The sequence below is a fragment of the Peromyscus maniculatus genome, chromosome 8 (genome assembly GCF_049852395.1).
Source record: "Peromyscus maniculatus bairdii isolate BWxNUB_F1_BW_parent chromosome 8, HU_Pman_BW_mat_3.1, whole genome shotgun sequence".
NCBI classification, from domain to species: domain Eukaryota; kingdom Metazoa; phylum Chordata; class Mammalia; order Rodentia; family Cricetidae; genus Peromyscus; species Peromyscus maniculatus.
This window is the reverse complement of record NC_134859.1, coordinates 85,475,610-85,493,126: the sequence shown is the minus strand read 5'-3', so window position 1 is coordinate 85,493,126 and position 17,517 is coordinate 85,475,610. Positions and strand designations below refer to the sequence as shown.

At 46.8% G+C, this 17,517-nt stretch overlaps 1 protein-coding gene and 1 non-coding gene across 7 annotated transcripts in view; both read left to right on the top strand.

The window, feature by feature from the left end:
- The window catches only part of Ikzf3 (IKAROS family zinc finger 3), a 100,844-nt gene that overhangs the window by 75,318 nt on the left and 8,009 nt on the right, over positions 1-17,517 (top strand). For 2 of the 6 annotated variants that reach the window (XM_076543306.1, XM_076543304.1), the window contains one exon: positions 6,307-6,423. In XM_076543306.1, the coding sequence (XP_076399421.1) occupies positions 6,307-6,423 (117 nt within the window). Of the gene's footprint in view, positions 1-5,962; positions 6,200-6,303; positions 6,424-17,517 lie in introns of those variants that run through there. The other 4 variants (XM_076543305.1, XM_076543303.1, XM_076543307.1 and 1 more) reach the window with 3 other exon arrangements.
- On the top strand, positions 9,694-9,884 carry LOC121831959 (U2 spliceosomal RNA). The gene has a single exon (XR_006075547.1). It is a non-coding gene; the product is annotated as a U2 spliceosomal RNA (small nuclear RNA).

Here is a 17,517-nt window from a genome sequence, read left to right as displayed (position 1 = left end):
CCAGGCTGGCCTCGAACTCACAGAGATCCAACTGCCTCTGTCTCCGGAGTGATGGGATTAAAGGCGTGCGCCGCCACCGCCTGACAAGACTTTTTGATCTAACACAAGCACATCCCTCACAGGCATCATTCCTCCTGTGGTCTCTGTTTCTATTTCTAGTTCCTTCCTGGAACTAGGAGTCCAGTATGGACACAGTGTTCTATTCCGAGCCTGACCAATGCAGTAACTTGAACTTCTAATTTCTGCCTCCACTTCTCTGTCCTGGGATTAACAAGCATGTGCCACCATGCCCAGTTTGCTGTGGTACTGGGACTAGAACCCAGGACTCTTTGGGTAGACTAGGCACTCAAGCAGCTATACTTATGCCCAGCCCCAGGGTGGTACATCCTAAATCTTTATTCCTCCTGTCACTGCTAAAATGCTATTTCAGGGCTCCCGTGCATGGAGCACTCATGCAGCAGACACATGTTTAAACCAAAGTGCAGGTGAGTGTGGCAACAGGAGGCTGAGGTGGAGGCTTCTGAGGTGGAGGGTAGGATAGCAAGACCTGTCTCAAAAGAGAGAAAGGTAAGTTCAGTTGCGGCGAGTGTGAGAGCCAAGCGGGGACAGAGCTGTCTCTCCTGGAAAGCAGGCCTCCCTGGAAGGCCACCGATGAAAAGGCCTCGGAGTAAAGACCAGCCTCCGAAAGAATGCCAATGCGAAGCGACAGGACTTCTGTCTCGCTGGTCCTTTTATCCAGACACTGCTGGTTCAGTTCTGTGTGTGCCATGACCTGTTTGCAAAGATGAGGAAAAGCTAAACCCCTCCCCCTGAAGAACGCACAGTGCATTGAGTCTCATCATGGGGACACACGAGTTATCGCAAGTTCAGCCCAAGTCTCCACAGCAGATGCCATGAGTGACATGGTCTCAATATTCCTTCTGCCTAGTGGAGTACGGATGGCCAGAAGGAACAACGGATGACCGTGGACTTCATCTCCTTGATCTCTATGATGTTAACACAGCCTCATTTCACACAAATTCTACTTGTAGCCAGATTTTTTGTGAATAATCACAACTTCTAGCAATAATAAGACTTTTTGTTTGCATTGCTGAAGCTAAAACCCAGGGCCTTGCACATTCTAGACAAGCACTCTACCGCTGATAATAGCATTTATAAAGTAAGTGAGTAAAACGGCATATGATGGCACACATTTTTAATCCCAGAGGCAGGAGGATCTCTGTGAGTTCAAAGCCAGCTGGATCTATGATATAAACTCTACATAGACAGTTCCAGGGCTACATAGAGAGACTCTGTCCAAAAGAAAAAACCCTAAGCGAATAATTGATTGTGTTTATCTGTGAGTCTAGGAGTTAAATCTTTTGTCTTTTTTTTCTCATTGCTTCACAATGCAAGCACAAGGGTTTCAGGATGAAATTGTATTTTTTTTTAACCAGTGTAACACATTTTTTCTTCTGAAAGTTAAAAACCAAACAAACAAAAAACCCACCCCGTCTGTATTCCTAACAGTCTCTCATCTTACTCGCTCCACGGGCACCAGTTTCACATAACTGTTTGTTTGAACCTGCCTTGTCTTTGATAGCGATCTGTTGTTAGACAATCTTGTTGCACAATGACTCCACTCTGTTCCTGCCTTCATTAGCTGCTGACCACACCATAGAGGAGACCGGATGCCATGGCTGCTCGAAGCCCCATTTAACACTTCAAGCCCTAATGAAGGATTTTGCAAAAACAAAAGCAAAACATGATCACGTAGTCAAAGCTACAATTACTCTGAGATTAAAACCTGCATCGTGGAAGCAGTTCGCAGTTAAGGCGTGTGCGGGGATTAAAAGCAATAGATTATTCTTGTAATTGTGGTTTTCAATGATGCTTTATTATTTTTCCAATACTAGAGAACAGCTGTTGCTAATGAAAATTGACACTCACCTACTATAAGGTAGACAAATGATGTCAGGGGAAAGTGATCCAGAATTGCAGCCCTGCCCCTGTGCCCGCTCAGGTGCCAAATGTGTCAATGTCCACCATCCCGGATCCCCCCCCCCACCCAACCCCCCCCCCCCCCCCCCCGCAATATTAAACTGCCAAACACCTAGGAACGGATTTCCTATTGCATCATCTAACCCATTATCATCTTCCCCTGCCATCTTGCCCAACTTGTTTTCCTCCACTTACTTTTCTGAGACTCCATTAGCAAGATAACAAGTCTAGACTGTGTGAATAGACAGTTGAGTCCTCAGTGCGGAGGGAGGACCAAAAGTCAGAAGGTCCTCCTCCTCCTCTGTCTTTTCAGCGTACTCTCTGAACAATCCCAGAGCTCAGCTAACCCTGACAGCTGACTTGCTGCCCATCCAGTGAGTTTGTACATTAGCTGTCTGACAGTTCAGAGGCAAAAAGACATGAAGTCTAGGCAAGAAAATAAGAGTGTACCCTGTTTTTCTGCTGATTAGCCTTTGCCCGCCCTCTCCAGCTGGAGAGCAGTTAAGTCTGTGAAGGAGAGCTCAGTTCCCGGGGTGTGTCCCTGCGGTTGGGAGAGTCGGGGTCCAAGAGTCAGTGTTCTGAATCACAGATCTGGGAAGGGAGCAGTGGACAAGGGGCCTCTTGAGCTCTTGCGGGAGGCGTTTCCCTCTTAGCAGAGCCGTGGGATAGGAGAGCCTTCCCTTGGGCCTCAGACTATCTTTCCACCCATGAACACTCCAGCGTGTTACTTTCTTAAATGTCAGCCATTTGGTCGCTGATTGACATGGTGAGAGTTATCTGGAAATGACGAGACCAGCCTGGTGGGTAACCAGGAATGAAAAAGGTGATGTTATCTCAGAAGGCTGCCATTTGGTGACATGCCCTAATTACAGTTATTTAGGTCAATGTGTCCATGTCTCAGCATCCTCCCAAACACGGAGGATGTCGATTGCGTGTGCCCACGAAACTGTCGCTGTGATGGTGAGTTTGGTAAAACATGAGCAGGGACTCCTAAGAGATAAGTGGGGAACAGAGGTGTCATGCCTAGGGCAGGTCCTAGCTCATGATTTGGCCATGGGGGGAGGGACTAAAAGGGACAAAATCAGTGTAAATATACACTGTAAAAATACAGTGGTAAAGTGGGACCAGAAGTAAAAATTCCCCAAGTTTTTTTTTTAATCCTCATTTCAACCTAAATCATTTCAACAACAGATACAGGAGTGGTGGCCCTAACCTTCTCAGACACCCCTAGAGGACACACATGGCTACCTTTACCCTACTTCTAAGAAAAAGGAAGAACAAAAAACAAACAAACAAACAACAGCCATCCCTTGTGTTGGAAACTGACTTCCAATCCCAGGCTGTCTTTCATCTCTCTGCTCAAGAGGCTTTGGACAGTGCCACATCTGGCGGTGGTTTGTGTGCTAGGAAATAATGTGTGTGATCATTTCCTGTTTGGCCATTTTACTCCGTCTCTGGACTGAGCAGAATTCGACCCACTTCACTCAGTAGCAGGGGACTGTCACCAAGTGCCCGAGTCCAAGGACGTTACCGAGTCTGAAAGCTGCCTAGGCCCCTGGTCCTAAACATAGTGTTTTCATTTACATACACCGCTGTCGACAGCTGGACCAGAGGTGAGGATGTGTTTCTTTAGAGCCAGGAATTATTTTTGACAAGTCAAGCAATGTTGGCGCTATCACGGTACTTGTTTTTTCACTTCTGGAGACAGATTTCCTTTATGACTGATTTTAAAAACCACACAAAGCTTTACATTGTTTAACACCTGAAACAGAGTTCTTTTGATGATGGTAATAAGGTGGAAAACAATTAATACTTGGAATGATCATTTTCTAATCTGGCATTGACTCTGGCCCAGCCTGGCTGTCTTGCCCTGGAGATCTTTCTGGGCCATTCATTTCTTGCAAAGGTAGCCAGCATCTTTTTCTCTGGACGTGTGTCTGTCAGACCATGGAATGTGCGGTGGCCCTGTATGTTGGAATCTCTTCACATGACAAATACCTCAGACTCTTCCACTACAGGGCAAGTGCAGACAGTTCCCAAACCTGTGTGGGCACCGGACCGGGGAATATATCATTCTGTAGCTTTCATTTACTTTAAACTAATTACATTTTCTTCTTCTTAGAGGAATTTGAAATGTATGGATTTTCAGTTTAGACTCTCTGAAGTTCTCAGACAAAACAGAGATATGTTCATAGTATCACAATATATTTGCTAGGGCAGGGGTGTATACACCTCAGGCCAAGTACAGGTAGTAATCTGTTTGTTTGTTTTGTTTTCTGAGACAGGGTTTCTTTGTGTAGTCTTGGTTGTCCTGGAACTCACTCTGTAGCCCAGGCTAGCCTTGAACTCACAGAGATCTGCCTGTCTCTGCTTCCTGAGTGCTAGGGCTAAAGGCTTGCTCTGCCGCCGCCACCGCCACCGCCACCACCACCCGGCAGTAATCTGTTTGTATATAGGACTTTTATTATTTATTTATTTATTGTGTTTGTGTGTGCATGTGTGGTATATGAATGTGTCCACATTTGTGTGTGTGCAAGTGTGCCTGAAGGCCAGAAGTCGACTTTGAATGTCTTCCTCAATCACTGTCCACCTCATTTCTTGAGACAGAGTCTCTCATTGAACCTGGGGCTTGCTGATTCAGCTAGATTGCCTGGCCAGCAAGCCTCTTGGATCCTGCTGACCCTGCTTCCCCAGGGCTGGGATTACAGGCTTGGGCGTTTTAGGTGGGTCCTAGGGATCCCAATTTGGGTTCTCATGCTTATATAACAAGCATGTCACTGGCTGAGACATCTCTCTGGTCCAATTTTTACATTTTAAAAGAGATGTAGAGCAGAAAACACTAATACAGAAAGGGACTGTGATCCCACGAATTTAAAAATAGTTACTACCAACATGAGCGTAGTAGTGCGAATGTGTACTCCCAGTGCTTGAGAGGTTGAAGCAAGAGATCCATGCATTTGAGACCAACCTTGGGGCTATGGAACAGAAAGACCCTGCCAAAAATAATAATGCTTACAAATAATCATACACAGTATTTACTCTTTGGTCTTTTACCGAAATAACTTACTGATCCTTGACTCCAGCATTATGAAGTTTTAGGCCTTGTATTTATAGCAGTTAGTGGGTTTTCACTCTTTAGGCATGATGTCTCACTGGGTGCTGCTGGCTATACCAAAGTAAATTATATGTGTTCTGCTTTACCATTTAAGTGTACTGGCAGTGTTTTTATATTCATCTAGTGCACTGAAATTATGTATGCTCCCCCTTCCCAGAGATTCGAATGGTAGCCTAGGATGGCCTGCAACTCACTGTGTAGCCCAGGCTAGTCTCAAACTCATGGCAGTCTTCTTGCCTCAGTCTCCCCAGTACTGGGATTACAGACATGAACTGCCTTGTCCTGTTGTAGCTGACTTCTAACATCATCTAGCGAGCTTTGAAGGCACTGCTGTCCTGGCCCCTCTGCAGAGTGAAGGGAACCTGCCTATAGATATTTCTTATGTGTGTACTAGGCAATTAGGCAATACTAATTTGCAGCCAGGTCTGAGAACTCCAGCCCGTGACACTCAGATGTCTTTCTGTGGGTTGATAACCAATCCCCATTCTCAGGCAGTTCCTAGTCTCACTTTTTCATTAGAAACATGATAGAAATGCAGTGCACAAATTGTTCTGTAACTTCAAAACAACAGCGTGGCTCAGGGACACTCTAATGGAAATGATTTTGAGATGTGGAGGACATATGAAGCCACACACAGAACCCAGAGAAACGGAATTTGAAAGCTAGGAACTGAGAGAAATGTAGTGAAGAAAAAAATGACTCAGTATTTCAATACCCAAATCACTGAGTAGATTTCTCGCTATCTGGGTGAGTGTATCTATTTTCAAAAGTGCCATTAACATAAACAGAGCAGTAAATCTGGGGCACTGTGCCTTTTTTTTTTCAAAGTTGTTAAGAAGAATATCAGGGTGCAGGTGTCACATGCAGTTACTCAGAATCAGAAAGACGGCTGCTGGGGGGCAAAGGCCTCCATCTATCTGTCTTCTGCAGCCAACCACGTCCAAGCTGTTTCTTCAACACTTCCTCTTGCTAATGAAGGCACTGGCTGGGGATGGGTCGGGCTTTCCCATCTCAGCACAAGATTGCAAGATCTGAATGTGCCCCAGAATCGGTCTCACTGACCACAGCAGGTACCCAGGGCAGGAAACCCAGCAGGAACAACAGGTAGAAACAGCCCTGTGCATCAGCCCCCGGATGCTTCTCCCAGCTGATTTCCCTTTCCCAGTCGCCCCATTTACCAATGTGTTCTTCTCCCTCTTCTTCCAAAGCAGCGAGCGTGGAGGCAAGACACATCAAAGCGGAGATGGGAAGTGAAAGAGCGCTCGTTCTGGACAGATTAGCAAGCAATGTGGCAAAACGAAAAAGCTCAATGCCTCAGAAATTCATTGGTAAGGATGCACGGCCCTTTCTTGCTGCTCCTCACAGATAACTTGACTGAGATAACATGTAGATGTTTACCGCACATGCCTTTCCTAGTGCAGCCTGCTAAAACAAGGTTTCCATTGTGTTCTTATTCTCTGTGGTCGGTTCATTTTGATGGCTCTGGGATATAGAACTAAAAATATTAACAGGGGAGCGTTTGATATTGTTTCTTAAATGGAGTTAGTGTTAAAGATGCTGTTCCTTCCTCTTCGCTCTGAATGACATTTGTTGCATAGATTTATGCAACTTACACCAGTAAAATGTTCAAGATAGCATCTTGGTAAAATTTTGCAATGATATGTTACAAGTTGGTTCTGTTAGCATGCTCTAACTTTTTTTTTATGTTCTAAAACATATCGGCATATTTTCTTGAATTTGATTGAGAGCTCGCTTTTACAGAAAGTGGTTGGAGAAAAACGTGGATTTAAATAACTCAGTTTGATTTGATCACTTGTCTTACTGAAGTTAGTTTTTATGTCTTTGGTTGTCACATTGTCAGAAGCCACTGCAGAACGAGATGACTAAGAGACAACTGTGTTCATTAAAGTGTTGGGGACTTAAAAATGGTGGGGCCATTTCATGATTCGCGCAGATGTTTACATACTTGTGACCATAGTATTTAAAATAGACTTGTAGTTGTAAGCAGCTTAGTTGAATGTGTCAGTTTTATTATAAATTGAAAATTGGTGGTTCTGAACAAAAATAGTTTTATCATGTGAACAAAAACCTTCCTCAGCACCAATAATATTCTAAAATTTGTCAATATCTTTTTGTAAAGCTGCTTACTGCTTCTGAATTCTGACTTTAGTCTTCTTGTGTTCATTCTTTCCAGTAGCTTTGATACATACCAAGTGCCTGTCTGCTTTTAACTCTAAGATTATTCTGATATAGGTAACAGTTTATAAGGGACATTCAATTGAATTATATATTGAAAGAACTCATACATCTTGAAATTACTGAAATTGGTATTTCTGCTTATTTATTTTACTGTTATTAGCTGGATATCTTTGGAATGCTTTTAGTCACTTCAAGAATGAATGTAGCATATATCTTTAATCCTAGTACTCACAAGGCAGAGGCAGGTGGATCTCTGGGAGTTTGAGACCATTCTGGTCTACAGAGTGAGTTCCAAGCTAGCTGGGGCTATAGAGACTCTGTCTCCAAAAGACAAGGATGTGGTAACAGATGAACGAGTTGTAATCCAAGGGTATGGTGCATTATTCCTACATCCCCGGAACTTGGCAGGTAGAGGCCAGAGGGTCGGGAGTTTGAGGCTATGCTCAGCACATGATGAGTTTGGGCCAGCCTGGGCTATATGAGACACCCTATCTTGAAAAAGAAAAATCTGTCAGTCAGTCTATTATCCCACCAATGTATCATGTCAGATTGAAGTTGCTGTGTTTCTGGTTAGGAAAATTTGCCCCTCCTAATCATTTTACCTCCCCTTGTGGAGACTTGTCAAGGGGGCATGTGGTGATTGAGCCCAGCGAATCAATCAGGACGTCGAAGCATTCCCTGTGTGTCTTTGGACCTTACTTGTGTGCATAGACTCCGGTGAATACAAAAGAAAGCAAGGGGTCATCAGTCTCTCCACGTGAATCTTAACTGGGGGGCTGTTTTGACTCTGGAAATGGCTGAAGCTGGTGTGGGAGGAGCATGGGATGAGAGGGGCAAGGAAATCCAAGCAATGAGGAGTCTTAGTTTCAGTCAGTCCAGTTTTAGTCAGTGCACTTGGGATTGAAGAGAACTAAAATTTGAGAGAGGGTACCTAGTCCTCATGGTTGGCTTAAACCTATGGCTGAGGCAAAGCCCTCCTTACTGTGGTAGGTTTTTGTTTGTCTGTTTTCATGTTTCCTGTGTCCAAATCCACTTGGCTCTGCTGTTGCCTCAGAGAACCATGCGGTGGTTTTTGACTATAGATTTTCAGATCACCTCCAGACCCTCTGCAAGATGTGGACTTTGGGAGGTCTAGGTTCTCCCTTCTCTGAACCATCGCATCTGGGCACTAGGATGGGGAACTTAGCAGAGTCAGCTCTTCTGTTTGTTAGTAAAGCTTGTCCTTTGACAGTTTCTTATTCATGTATGTATCTGGTTACTCTCCCCTGCTCTCTCTTATCCTCCCCCTCCTCCCTCCCCCCTTACAGACCCCTTTCGCATATTCATTAGTTTGGTTAGTTTAACGTCCCCTGGAGTTCATCTGGGACGACATGTCTGTGGGACCCTAAGCTTGGAACTAACTGTAGGGCCCAGTGGGCTCACCAGGGGTATCAGCTGGCCAGAGCTGCTCTTGATTTTAGCTGAACAGCAGCTTCAGGGCCCAGGATAAGTGAGGGCTTTCTTTTTTTCCTTTTTCTTTTTCTTTTTGGTATACGGTAACATAACACAATCAGGAGAACACTTCCTTGTGTTTCTCAGCTGTTTAGACGAATCACAGAATGCTTTCTGGGCCTCTGTAACTCATTCATGAATGAGAAAGCTGAATAGATGATGAACTGACCAGAAGGCCCCTCCCATCTACGGGAGACGAATTAGAAATGTCAGGCAGAACCAGAGTGTGTTTAGCACAGCCTGACTGTGTAAACCTCTTCTCAAGGCTCTAAAGACAGAGTATCTGTGCTGTACACCAGTGTCGAGTTTTGAGATGGGCTGTTTGTTTGTTTGTTTGTTTGTTTGTTTGGAGGATGGCTCCCGGGGGCCTCAATGATGTGAAGTAAATGTTCTAATAGTGAGTGGCTCAGTCCTTAAAGGTCCCAGTCCTTAAAGGTTTGTGCTGGTCGGGCTGAGTTCTTTTTACATTTTATTTTTCTTTTTTTTTTTTTTTTTTTTTTTTTTGGTTTTTCGAGACAGGGTCTCTCTGCGTAGCTTTGCGCCTTTCCTGGAACTCACTTGGTAGCCCAGGCTGGCCTCGAACTCACAGCGATCCGCCTGGCTCTGCCTCCCGAGTGCTGGGATTAAAGGCGTGCGCCACCACCGCCCGGCTACATTTTATTTTTCTTGAGGAAAAAAAAATTATTAAAGCTCTGACTCTAAAGAAAATAGTCACATTTTCTCACATCCATACGCTAACTTAGGACAGCCTGTACAGCCTGCTCATTGATCTTGTGTCCATTCCTTCATCATTCACATAGTAACCTGGGGTGGGGCATCGCTTGTGTCTGCAACCTTTGGAGGTCAAGGTCATCCTCTCAATGTCAAGGACAGCCTATATGAGATCCTGTCTCAGAAAGCAAAGAAATGATGCTTCTCGGCCTTTTGGCTAAGATCAAGTGTAGTATCTGTTCTTATCAGTTTAATATCTGATACGTCCTCTATCCGAGGACAATATATTAAATGGATTTTTGGAAGTAGGAGTTGGAATAGGAGCTTGCTCCGTCCACTCCACCCACTGATCAGGTATTGCTGTACCTCCAGGAACGGTGCAGGGAAGAAAATAAAGAGAGAACTTTCTTATCAGACACCCAGCACTCTTGTTCTGGGGCACGCTCTTAATCTTCTAGCATCAATTCCTATCCTAAACCTTTCTTAGGACCCCCTGGAGTCAGATAGATCTCTGTGAGTTCCAGGCCAAACTGTTCTGCACAAAGAGTTCTGGGCCAAGTAGAGTTTAATAGTGAGACCCTGTCTCAGAGAGGGAGGTGGGGCTGGAAAAGCGTGAGGACCCATTCATCGTTCACCCCCCTCCTTCCCAGAACCCACATAAAAGCTTTTGTAATACCATCAGGAGACAGGCAGGGCTGGTTGACCAGCCTCTGGAGCCAAACTGGAAGCTCTAGGTTCACAGGGAGACTCTGTCTCAAACAGTAAGAGGGAAAACGACTAAGGAAGACACCCAAGGTGGACATCAGGCCTCACTTGCATATAGGTACACACACACACACACACACACACACACACACACACACACACACACACCAAAAACAGAAAGAAAAGTCATTTAAAAGGGAAACTCCTTGGATCATCTAGCTGAGCCAACCTTTGTGCTAGACAGCAGAGGCGTCAAGGGAAGGAAAACAGGGCCCCCCTGTGGCATGGCGTCATATGGGATGCAGCATCATAAGCCCAGGCTAGCGTCCCCTCCTCTCTTCTCTCTCCTCCCTCTCCTCTCCAAGGCACCATTTTCTAAAAGGCTCCTGCCGCCAGGGAAATGGCACTGAGTGGGCTGTGACGCATGAGTCACTCCCTCTAATCCTTGCTAAGAGTGAACCCACAGCTCTCACACCAGCCCTTGCTGCCCTGGCCTCTTGAACTGTAAGGGCAAAGGTCAAACAGAACCCTCAGGTTAGCTGACCCCTACCCTTGACAGGGGCAGCATGGCTCATCTACATCAAGATGATTTCTTTCCAAACGACAAGACGGACTTGCTTCTAGCATCCTAACCTGAATCTTGTCCTGTCATAAATAATGTTCAGCCATCCTCTGGGTCAGGCTAGCCTCAAGACAGTTGACCCAAAATAGAAAGAGGAAAAATGTAACTTGTGTCTGAGTTTTACTTTTTCCTGGTTTTCATTTTCCTTGGGAATGGGACTCACCACATCTCCTTTTGAAAAAAAAAAAAATGCATGTGTTACTTTTTTAATGAAAGTTCCCCTGTTGAAAAGAACATGAAGAAAAAAAAAAGACTTTTTGTCACTGGTGGTAAACATGTGAGTGAGGTTTTGACACTTCTGCAAGCACCATCAGCTTTCTCTGTGAAGTGAGGGAAGGAAAAGTCACCTACTTTGGTTAACAGAGCAGCAGGAAGCAGTTTTAACACCCGGTAAAGAGTAGCAGGTGTCTTTCCTGCCAAGTCTTCCCAAAGTCTCGGTGCCCCTGGTTCCATACGCATTACAGTGTTGACACATTTTTAAGGATGTTGGGAGCCTATAGAGAAGCCCTTTGACTCAGGAAGGAGAGAAAACCAAGGTATTGGAAGACACAGCGACACAGCTAGACAGAGCAGGACCAAACCCTGCTCGGCTTGCTGCTGCAGTCTGGGGTGGCCCTCCTTCCCCAGGAAGTCACCAGAGCAGCTCATGGTGCCTGAGCTGAGGGAGCTTTGGGTAGCCACAAGTCTGGTCCCTGAGAGCTGGCGGCAGGGAAGCCCTGAAGACGGTTGTTGTATGTCCAGGGTATGTCTCCTTGGGAAAAGAGCTGTCTTGGCCTGTAATTCCTTGAGGACAGATGACATCCAAGCAGCATACACATGGGCAGCATGTCGCAAACGGCAAGGACCTCTGCCACAGCACAGTGTGGTCTCCAGCTCGGGCTTCCTCCCTGTCACCTCAGGGTGTTTATTCTCTCCCTGCTGCCATCTGATTGTCTCCTGGAGGGAATGTTAGTCATTCCAGTTTCCCTCAGGTTGAGATCAGAAACACCATTGCCAAGCAGTCGTGGCACATGCCTTTAATCCCAGCACTTGGGAGGCAGAGGCAGGTGGATCTCTGTGAGTTCGAGGCCAGCCTGGTCTACAGAGCAAGACCCAGGAAAGGCGCAAAGCTACACAGAGAAACCCTGTCTCGAAAAACCAAAAAAAAAAAAAAAAAAAACACCACAAACACGGGACACCCCACTACCCCACTGTCCTTGCTTATCTGCCCTTCCTTCCTTCCTTCCTTCCTTCCTTCCTTCCTTCCTTCCTTCCTTCCTTCCTTCCTTCCTTCCTCCCTTTCTTCCTTCTGTGCTTACAGTAAAGTGAGTAAAAATACTTGTGGGATATAATAGGAGGCAGCAAGAAACACACTTAAAGTCGGACGGTGGTGGCGCACGCCTTTAATCCCAGCACTTGGAAGGCAGAGGCAGATGAATCTCTGTGAGTTCGAGACTAGCCTGGTCTACAAAGCGAGTTCCAGAACAACATCCAGGACTGTTACATCTGTTACTGCCCATCTCAAAAAAGAAAGAAAGAAAGAAAAGAAACAAACAAACATACTTAAGTGACCTGAGAAACTTCAAGACTCTATCTTGAATCTATGTATTTGTGCTGGGCAGTTGTAGTGGTGTTGTGTTCCCCAAAATATTGTGTACCCTAATAAATTTATCTGGGGTCAGAGAACAGACAGCCATTAGATACAAAGGGTAGAAAATGGTGGCACTCACACCTTTAATCCTAGCATTCCAGAGGTAGAAATCCCTCTGGATCTCTGTGAGTTCAAGGCCACATTGGAAAAGGCCAGTCCTGGTGACACACGCCTTTAATCCCAGAAAGCCAGCCTTTAATCCCAGGGAGTGATGGCAGATTGCAGAAAGTTATATAAGGCGTGAGGACCAGGAACTAGAAGCATTTGGCCTGTGTAAGCTTTCAGGCTTCTAGCAGCAGTTCAGCTGAGACCCATTCCAGATGAGGACTCAGAGGCCTCCAGTCTGAGGAAACAGGACCAGCTGAGGATCCAGTGAGGTGAGGTAGCTGTGACTTGTTCTGGTTCTCTCTGATCTTTCAGTGTTCACCCCAATAACAGGCCTCAGGTTTGTTTTTATTAATAAGACTCTTTAAGATTCATGCTACAGGCAGTGGTGGTGCACACCTTTAGTCCCCGCTCTCAGGAGGCAGAGACAGGCGAATCTCTGTGAGTTCAAGGCCAACCTGGTCTACAGAGAGAGATGCAGGACAGGCTCCAAAGCTACACAGAGAAACCCTGTCTTGGATCCATGTATTTCCATTACCCAGCACTGACTGTAATACCAGGTCTGCATTGGTTTTTTGGAGGTCAAATCATTTCTGCCTTCCTCATAAGATGATAAAACCCCTTTAAGTTGCTCCCAGTAGAGTGAGATCCAAGGCACTTGTCTCTCCTGCTCTGACAGTGCAGCGCACTCAGCCTCGCCTCAGCCTCCGGGAGCTGCGCCTTCTTCACGCTTCTTTGGGCCCTTTCCAGGTTCTGGGTCTGGATGCCCTCCCTCCCACATCCCTGTCCCCGGTCCTCCCTGGGCCTGTTACCACTCTGCGCTTCAAACCTGTGCAGTGTTCTGCCTCTCGCTGTGACTGCCCCCCCCCCCGCCCCCGATTCCAAGGACCCTGGAAGAATAGCTGCATGTGTGCCCATGCTGTATGTCGCACATCTCTGAAGTGTCTCACAGTTTCCTCTCCCACTCTCTTTCCTACGACAAGCTTGGTTCCCCCATGAAGTCAGTGTGGAGGATGCTGCCTTGTCATGAAGTAATACTAATGCTTCATCTTGTCTGTGGGGTTGCAGTGATGTCTGTATTTCTCAGGGCATCAGTAACAACATCAGCCCATCACTTTATGAGTGCTTGTGTGTGACAGGCGCTCTGTGAAGCACGCACGGTACAGACATCACAACTCTGCATTGTAGATGCTTCTCAAATGCGGATGCCGATGGTTGCGGGAAGAAAGGATACAACGCCACGGTTGTTGCCACTAAATGCCCTCTGCCATGGCTAGGGGAACACTATCCCAGCAGAGTATCTGAAGTCGCCGCCTGTGGGGGGCTGAGCCACCGTGGGCAAGAAAGCCTCTAGCGTGTGCTGAGACGTGCCTCTTGGACTGGCCCTGGTTCTCCATTCACCATGGACAGCCTTGGAAAAGGGAAGCCACTTGTTTGGGCTCTCAGTTCCTCATCTGTCAGAGATGACGGTCCACCCTAAAAGTTATCAACCTTGAAGGGCTGATAAAGTGTGGCAGTGAGCTAAGTCTCTCACACAACACCCGGTACCGTAGGTCCTCAGTAAAAGCCGCTTTATCATTAGTGTCTTATATACAAGGCGCTGTGGCAAGTGTAAGGACCAGAAATGAATGGATTCTATAGTGGATCTTGACCCTAGACCCTGAGGACAGAGTTCTAAGTCTGCATGCCCAGTCTGGGATTCTAGGCTTCCAAGCTGACAGTCAGAACCAACAACCATGCCCCGCCCCCCCATACATCAGTGCGGGTGGGCAGTTGTTCATTGAGAATTACCAAAATATAGGTTGAGCACCTTTAAGAAGGTTCATAAGGAAGGAGTGACCCAACAAGCAGGCTCGGCTTCTGATTTAGGACCCATTGATGCCATCTGTGTTTTCATCAGAAGAAAATCTCTATTCCGCCTGAATCTGGTGTCATGAATCATTCAAAGGTGTGGTTCGAGCTGACTAGATCTGGACCCGAGGCTCTGAGCCGCCTTGGAAGCAGTTAGAGTCTTGTGGTTTGACTAACCTTTCTTATGAGTGTGTTACTAGAGAAACGTGAGCTATTGGCTTTTCAATTACTGTAGCCTCCCCCTTCTGAGTTTCATACACACTGAGTCATCGGGTCTACAGGTGACTGATAATCATCGGCAGCCATCAGGTTACGGTAACTGGGAGATGAGGGGATCTGATCAGGGTGAGCTGTGTGCGCACGAAGATCTGAGGTGCTCTCCTCTCCTCCTTGAACAATGGTCTGCGCTAACCACACAGCTCAGTCACCTGTTTCCATTCTTCCAGTGGTCTGTCCTGTGTTGATGTCCCACACACACACACACACACGCCCCGCTCCCCCGCGTCCCCACCGGCCTGGCCACTTTGCACTCATACATCCCAGCTGTTTGCTCAGAGGTGCTGCGGGTGGTGTGGAGTGTGAATTCACAAGCTTGGGTAAGGAAAGCACACTCCTGGGAGAAAGGAGAAACAGAAAGAGGTGGTGATATGCCTACCCAGCCCTGGAAACTTCCCAGAGCCTCTCTATCACAGGAAAAGAGAAAGAGATTGGACATCTCCTGGTATGTAGGAAGTTTGGCAGGGCCAGCCACACTGAGAAACCGTGGATGACCTTGAAAAGTCTAGGGGACCAGATTTCATTAGTCCTGCTTCGTTTCCAGGGGAATGGGTGTGTGTGAACTCAGTGTCGCCTGCTCTTCATGTCACTGCTACAGTCAGCCATCATCCAGGGAGCTGGAAATAACATTGCCGCCATTGGTTGCTTTGGCAAACGCATCCGTTTCTGTTGTTTCCTAGTGAGTTGCCAAGTGAGGGCATTTTCCTTTTCTTTGTTTTCTTTTTTCTCTCAGATATTACTTTAGAAAGCAACATGTCTGTAAGGTAATGGGGATGCAAGGTAAACGCATCTGATGGACCGGCTCCTCTGGCTGGCCTTTCTGCCTCCAGGCTGCGTCTGGCACATCTTCCACGTCGCTGTGACATTCACCACGGCCTCTTTTCCTCAGAGGCATTTGGCATTTACTGTGTGGTGGGCCATTCAGAATGTCGATCATTTGGCCTCCTGTGGGTTTTCAAGGTTGGTCTGTCTGATTGTGATGCTCGGATTGGACCCAGGCCTCACACATGCTAGACAAGAGCCACTGCGCTCTGTCCCCAGACCCGTGACAATTCTGGCAACAAAGATTCACAAAGTTGCCCAGGCTGACCTTGAACTTCCTCTGTAGCCCAAGCAGGTCTTCAGCCTGATCCTCTTCCCTCGGCCTCAGGGGTAGCTGAGATCATAAGCCTCACTCTTTCTTTTTGCCCCCGCCGCCCGCGCCCCCCCGCCCCCCGCAGATCTTTCTTTCCCACCATATGGGATACAACTTGCCTGGAAGCACACAGGACATTTGTAAACTTTGATCCCCGTGAAGGAGAGCCAGGGCCGGTAAGGTGGCTCAGCAGATGAGGGTGGTTGGTATCAAGCTTGGCAACCCAAGTTCAAAACTAAGGTCCGGGGCCTGGAGAGATGGCTCAGAGGTTAAGAGCATTGACTGTTCTTCCAGAGGACCCGGGTTCAATTCCCAGCACCCACATGGCAGCTCACCGCTATCTGTAATTCCACTTCCAGAGGATCTGACACCCTCATACAGACATACATTAAATAAATAAATCTTATTTAAAAAAAAAAAAAAACCCTGAGGTCCCACGTGGTAGAATGAGAGAACCAACATCTATAAGTTGTCCTTTGATCTTAACAAAAGCGTGCCATGACACACACATGTACCCCCTATACACAAAGCAACTAAATAATGTGAGGGAGGGAGGGAGGGAGGGAGGGAGGGAGGGAGGGAGGGAGGGAGGGAGGGAGAGAGGGAAAGAGGGAGAGAGGGAGGGAGGGAGGAAGAGAATACTGGCGTGTGCCAGGTGTTGTGTTGTGTGTGTCTGGCACCGTCCTGAGTGCTTCCCAGTGACCCTGTGAGGCGTTACCATGTTCATTTCAGGCAGGGTCACACAACCAGTAGCGGATGGAACCAGAGTTAAACCAGTCCAAACTAGCCCATGTGACTAAAGCCCTTCTCAACCACGCAAGCTACCCCAGGGTGTGGCCATTACAGTGTGAGGCTGTGTGAAGTCTGAGAAGCCCCTTACCCAGCATTCTCTTCCTGCCCATTCTCTTCCTTCCCTGTTCTCTCAGCCTTTCATCCTCTCTCCTCCCTGAGACAGAACAATCCAGATCCTGCCAGTTCATCAAGACCCTCCTCAACAGTTAGATTTTTCCAAGAATTCATTTCTTCCCGAGTACTTCTGAAATATTTGCATTCCCTTAATGTTGAAATATACAGTTGATACCAAAAGGATTCATCTTGCCTATATGAGATCTTATAATGCCCCGCCCCCCATTTTAAAAATATTTTTCATATCCCAACTGTAGTTTCCTCTCCTTCCCGTCCTCCCAGTCTGTCTCCCCCACCTCTCCCCACATCCACTCCTCCATTTCCCTTCAGAAAAGGGCAGGTCTCCATGTGTGTTATCCAGTCACGGCATATCAGGCTGCGGGAAGATTAGGCACCTCCTCTCCTATAAAGACAACAGTGCCTCCCTCACCCCTCCCCCTCTTTAAAACAGACTATGAGGTCCTCCCCCGGTTCAAACCTCAAATGGGGCATTTAGAGAAAAACCACATGTCTCCATAGATGAGCAGCACTTCCATGACATCCACACCATCTCAGCTCCAGTTTTGTGCCTAAACATCTTGTTTCTGCCCTGCTGGAGTGGAGAGACATCGAGTCCCTCAGTCCCTGTGTTTTCTTACGGTGTTGTCTTTTTTCTTTTTTAAAGATTTATTTATTATGTATACAGAAGAGGGCACCAGATCTCATTACAGATGGTTGTGAGCCACCATGTGGGTGCTGGGAATTGAACTCAGGACCCCTGGAAGAGCAGTCGGTGCTCTTAACCTCTGAGC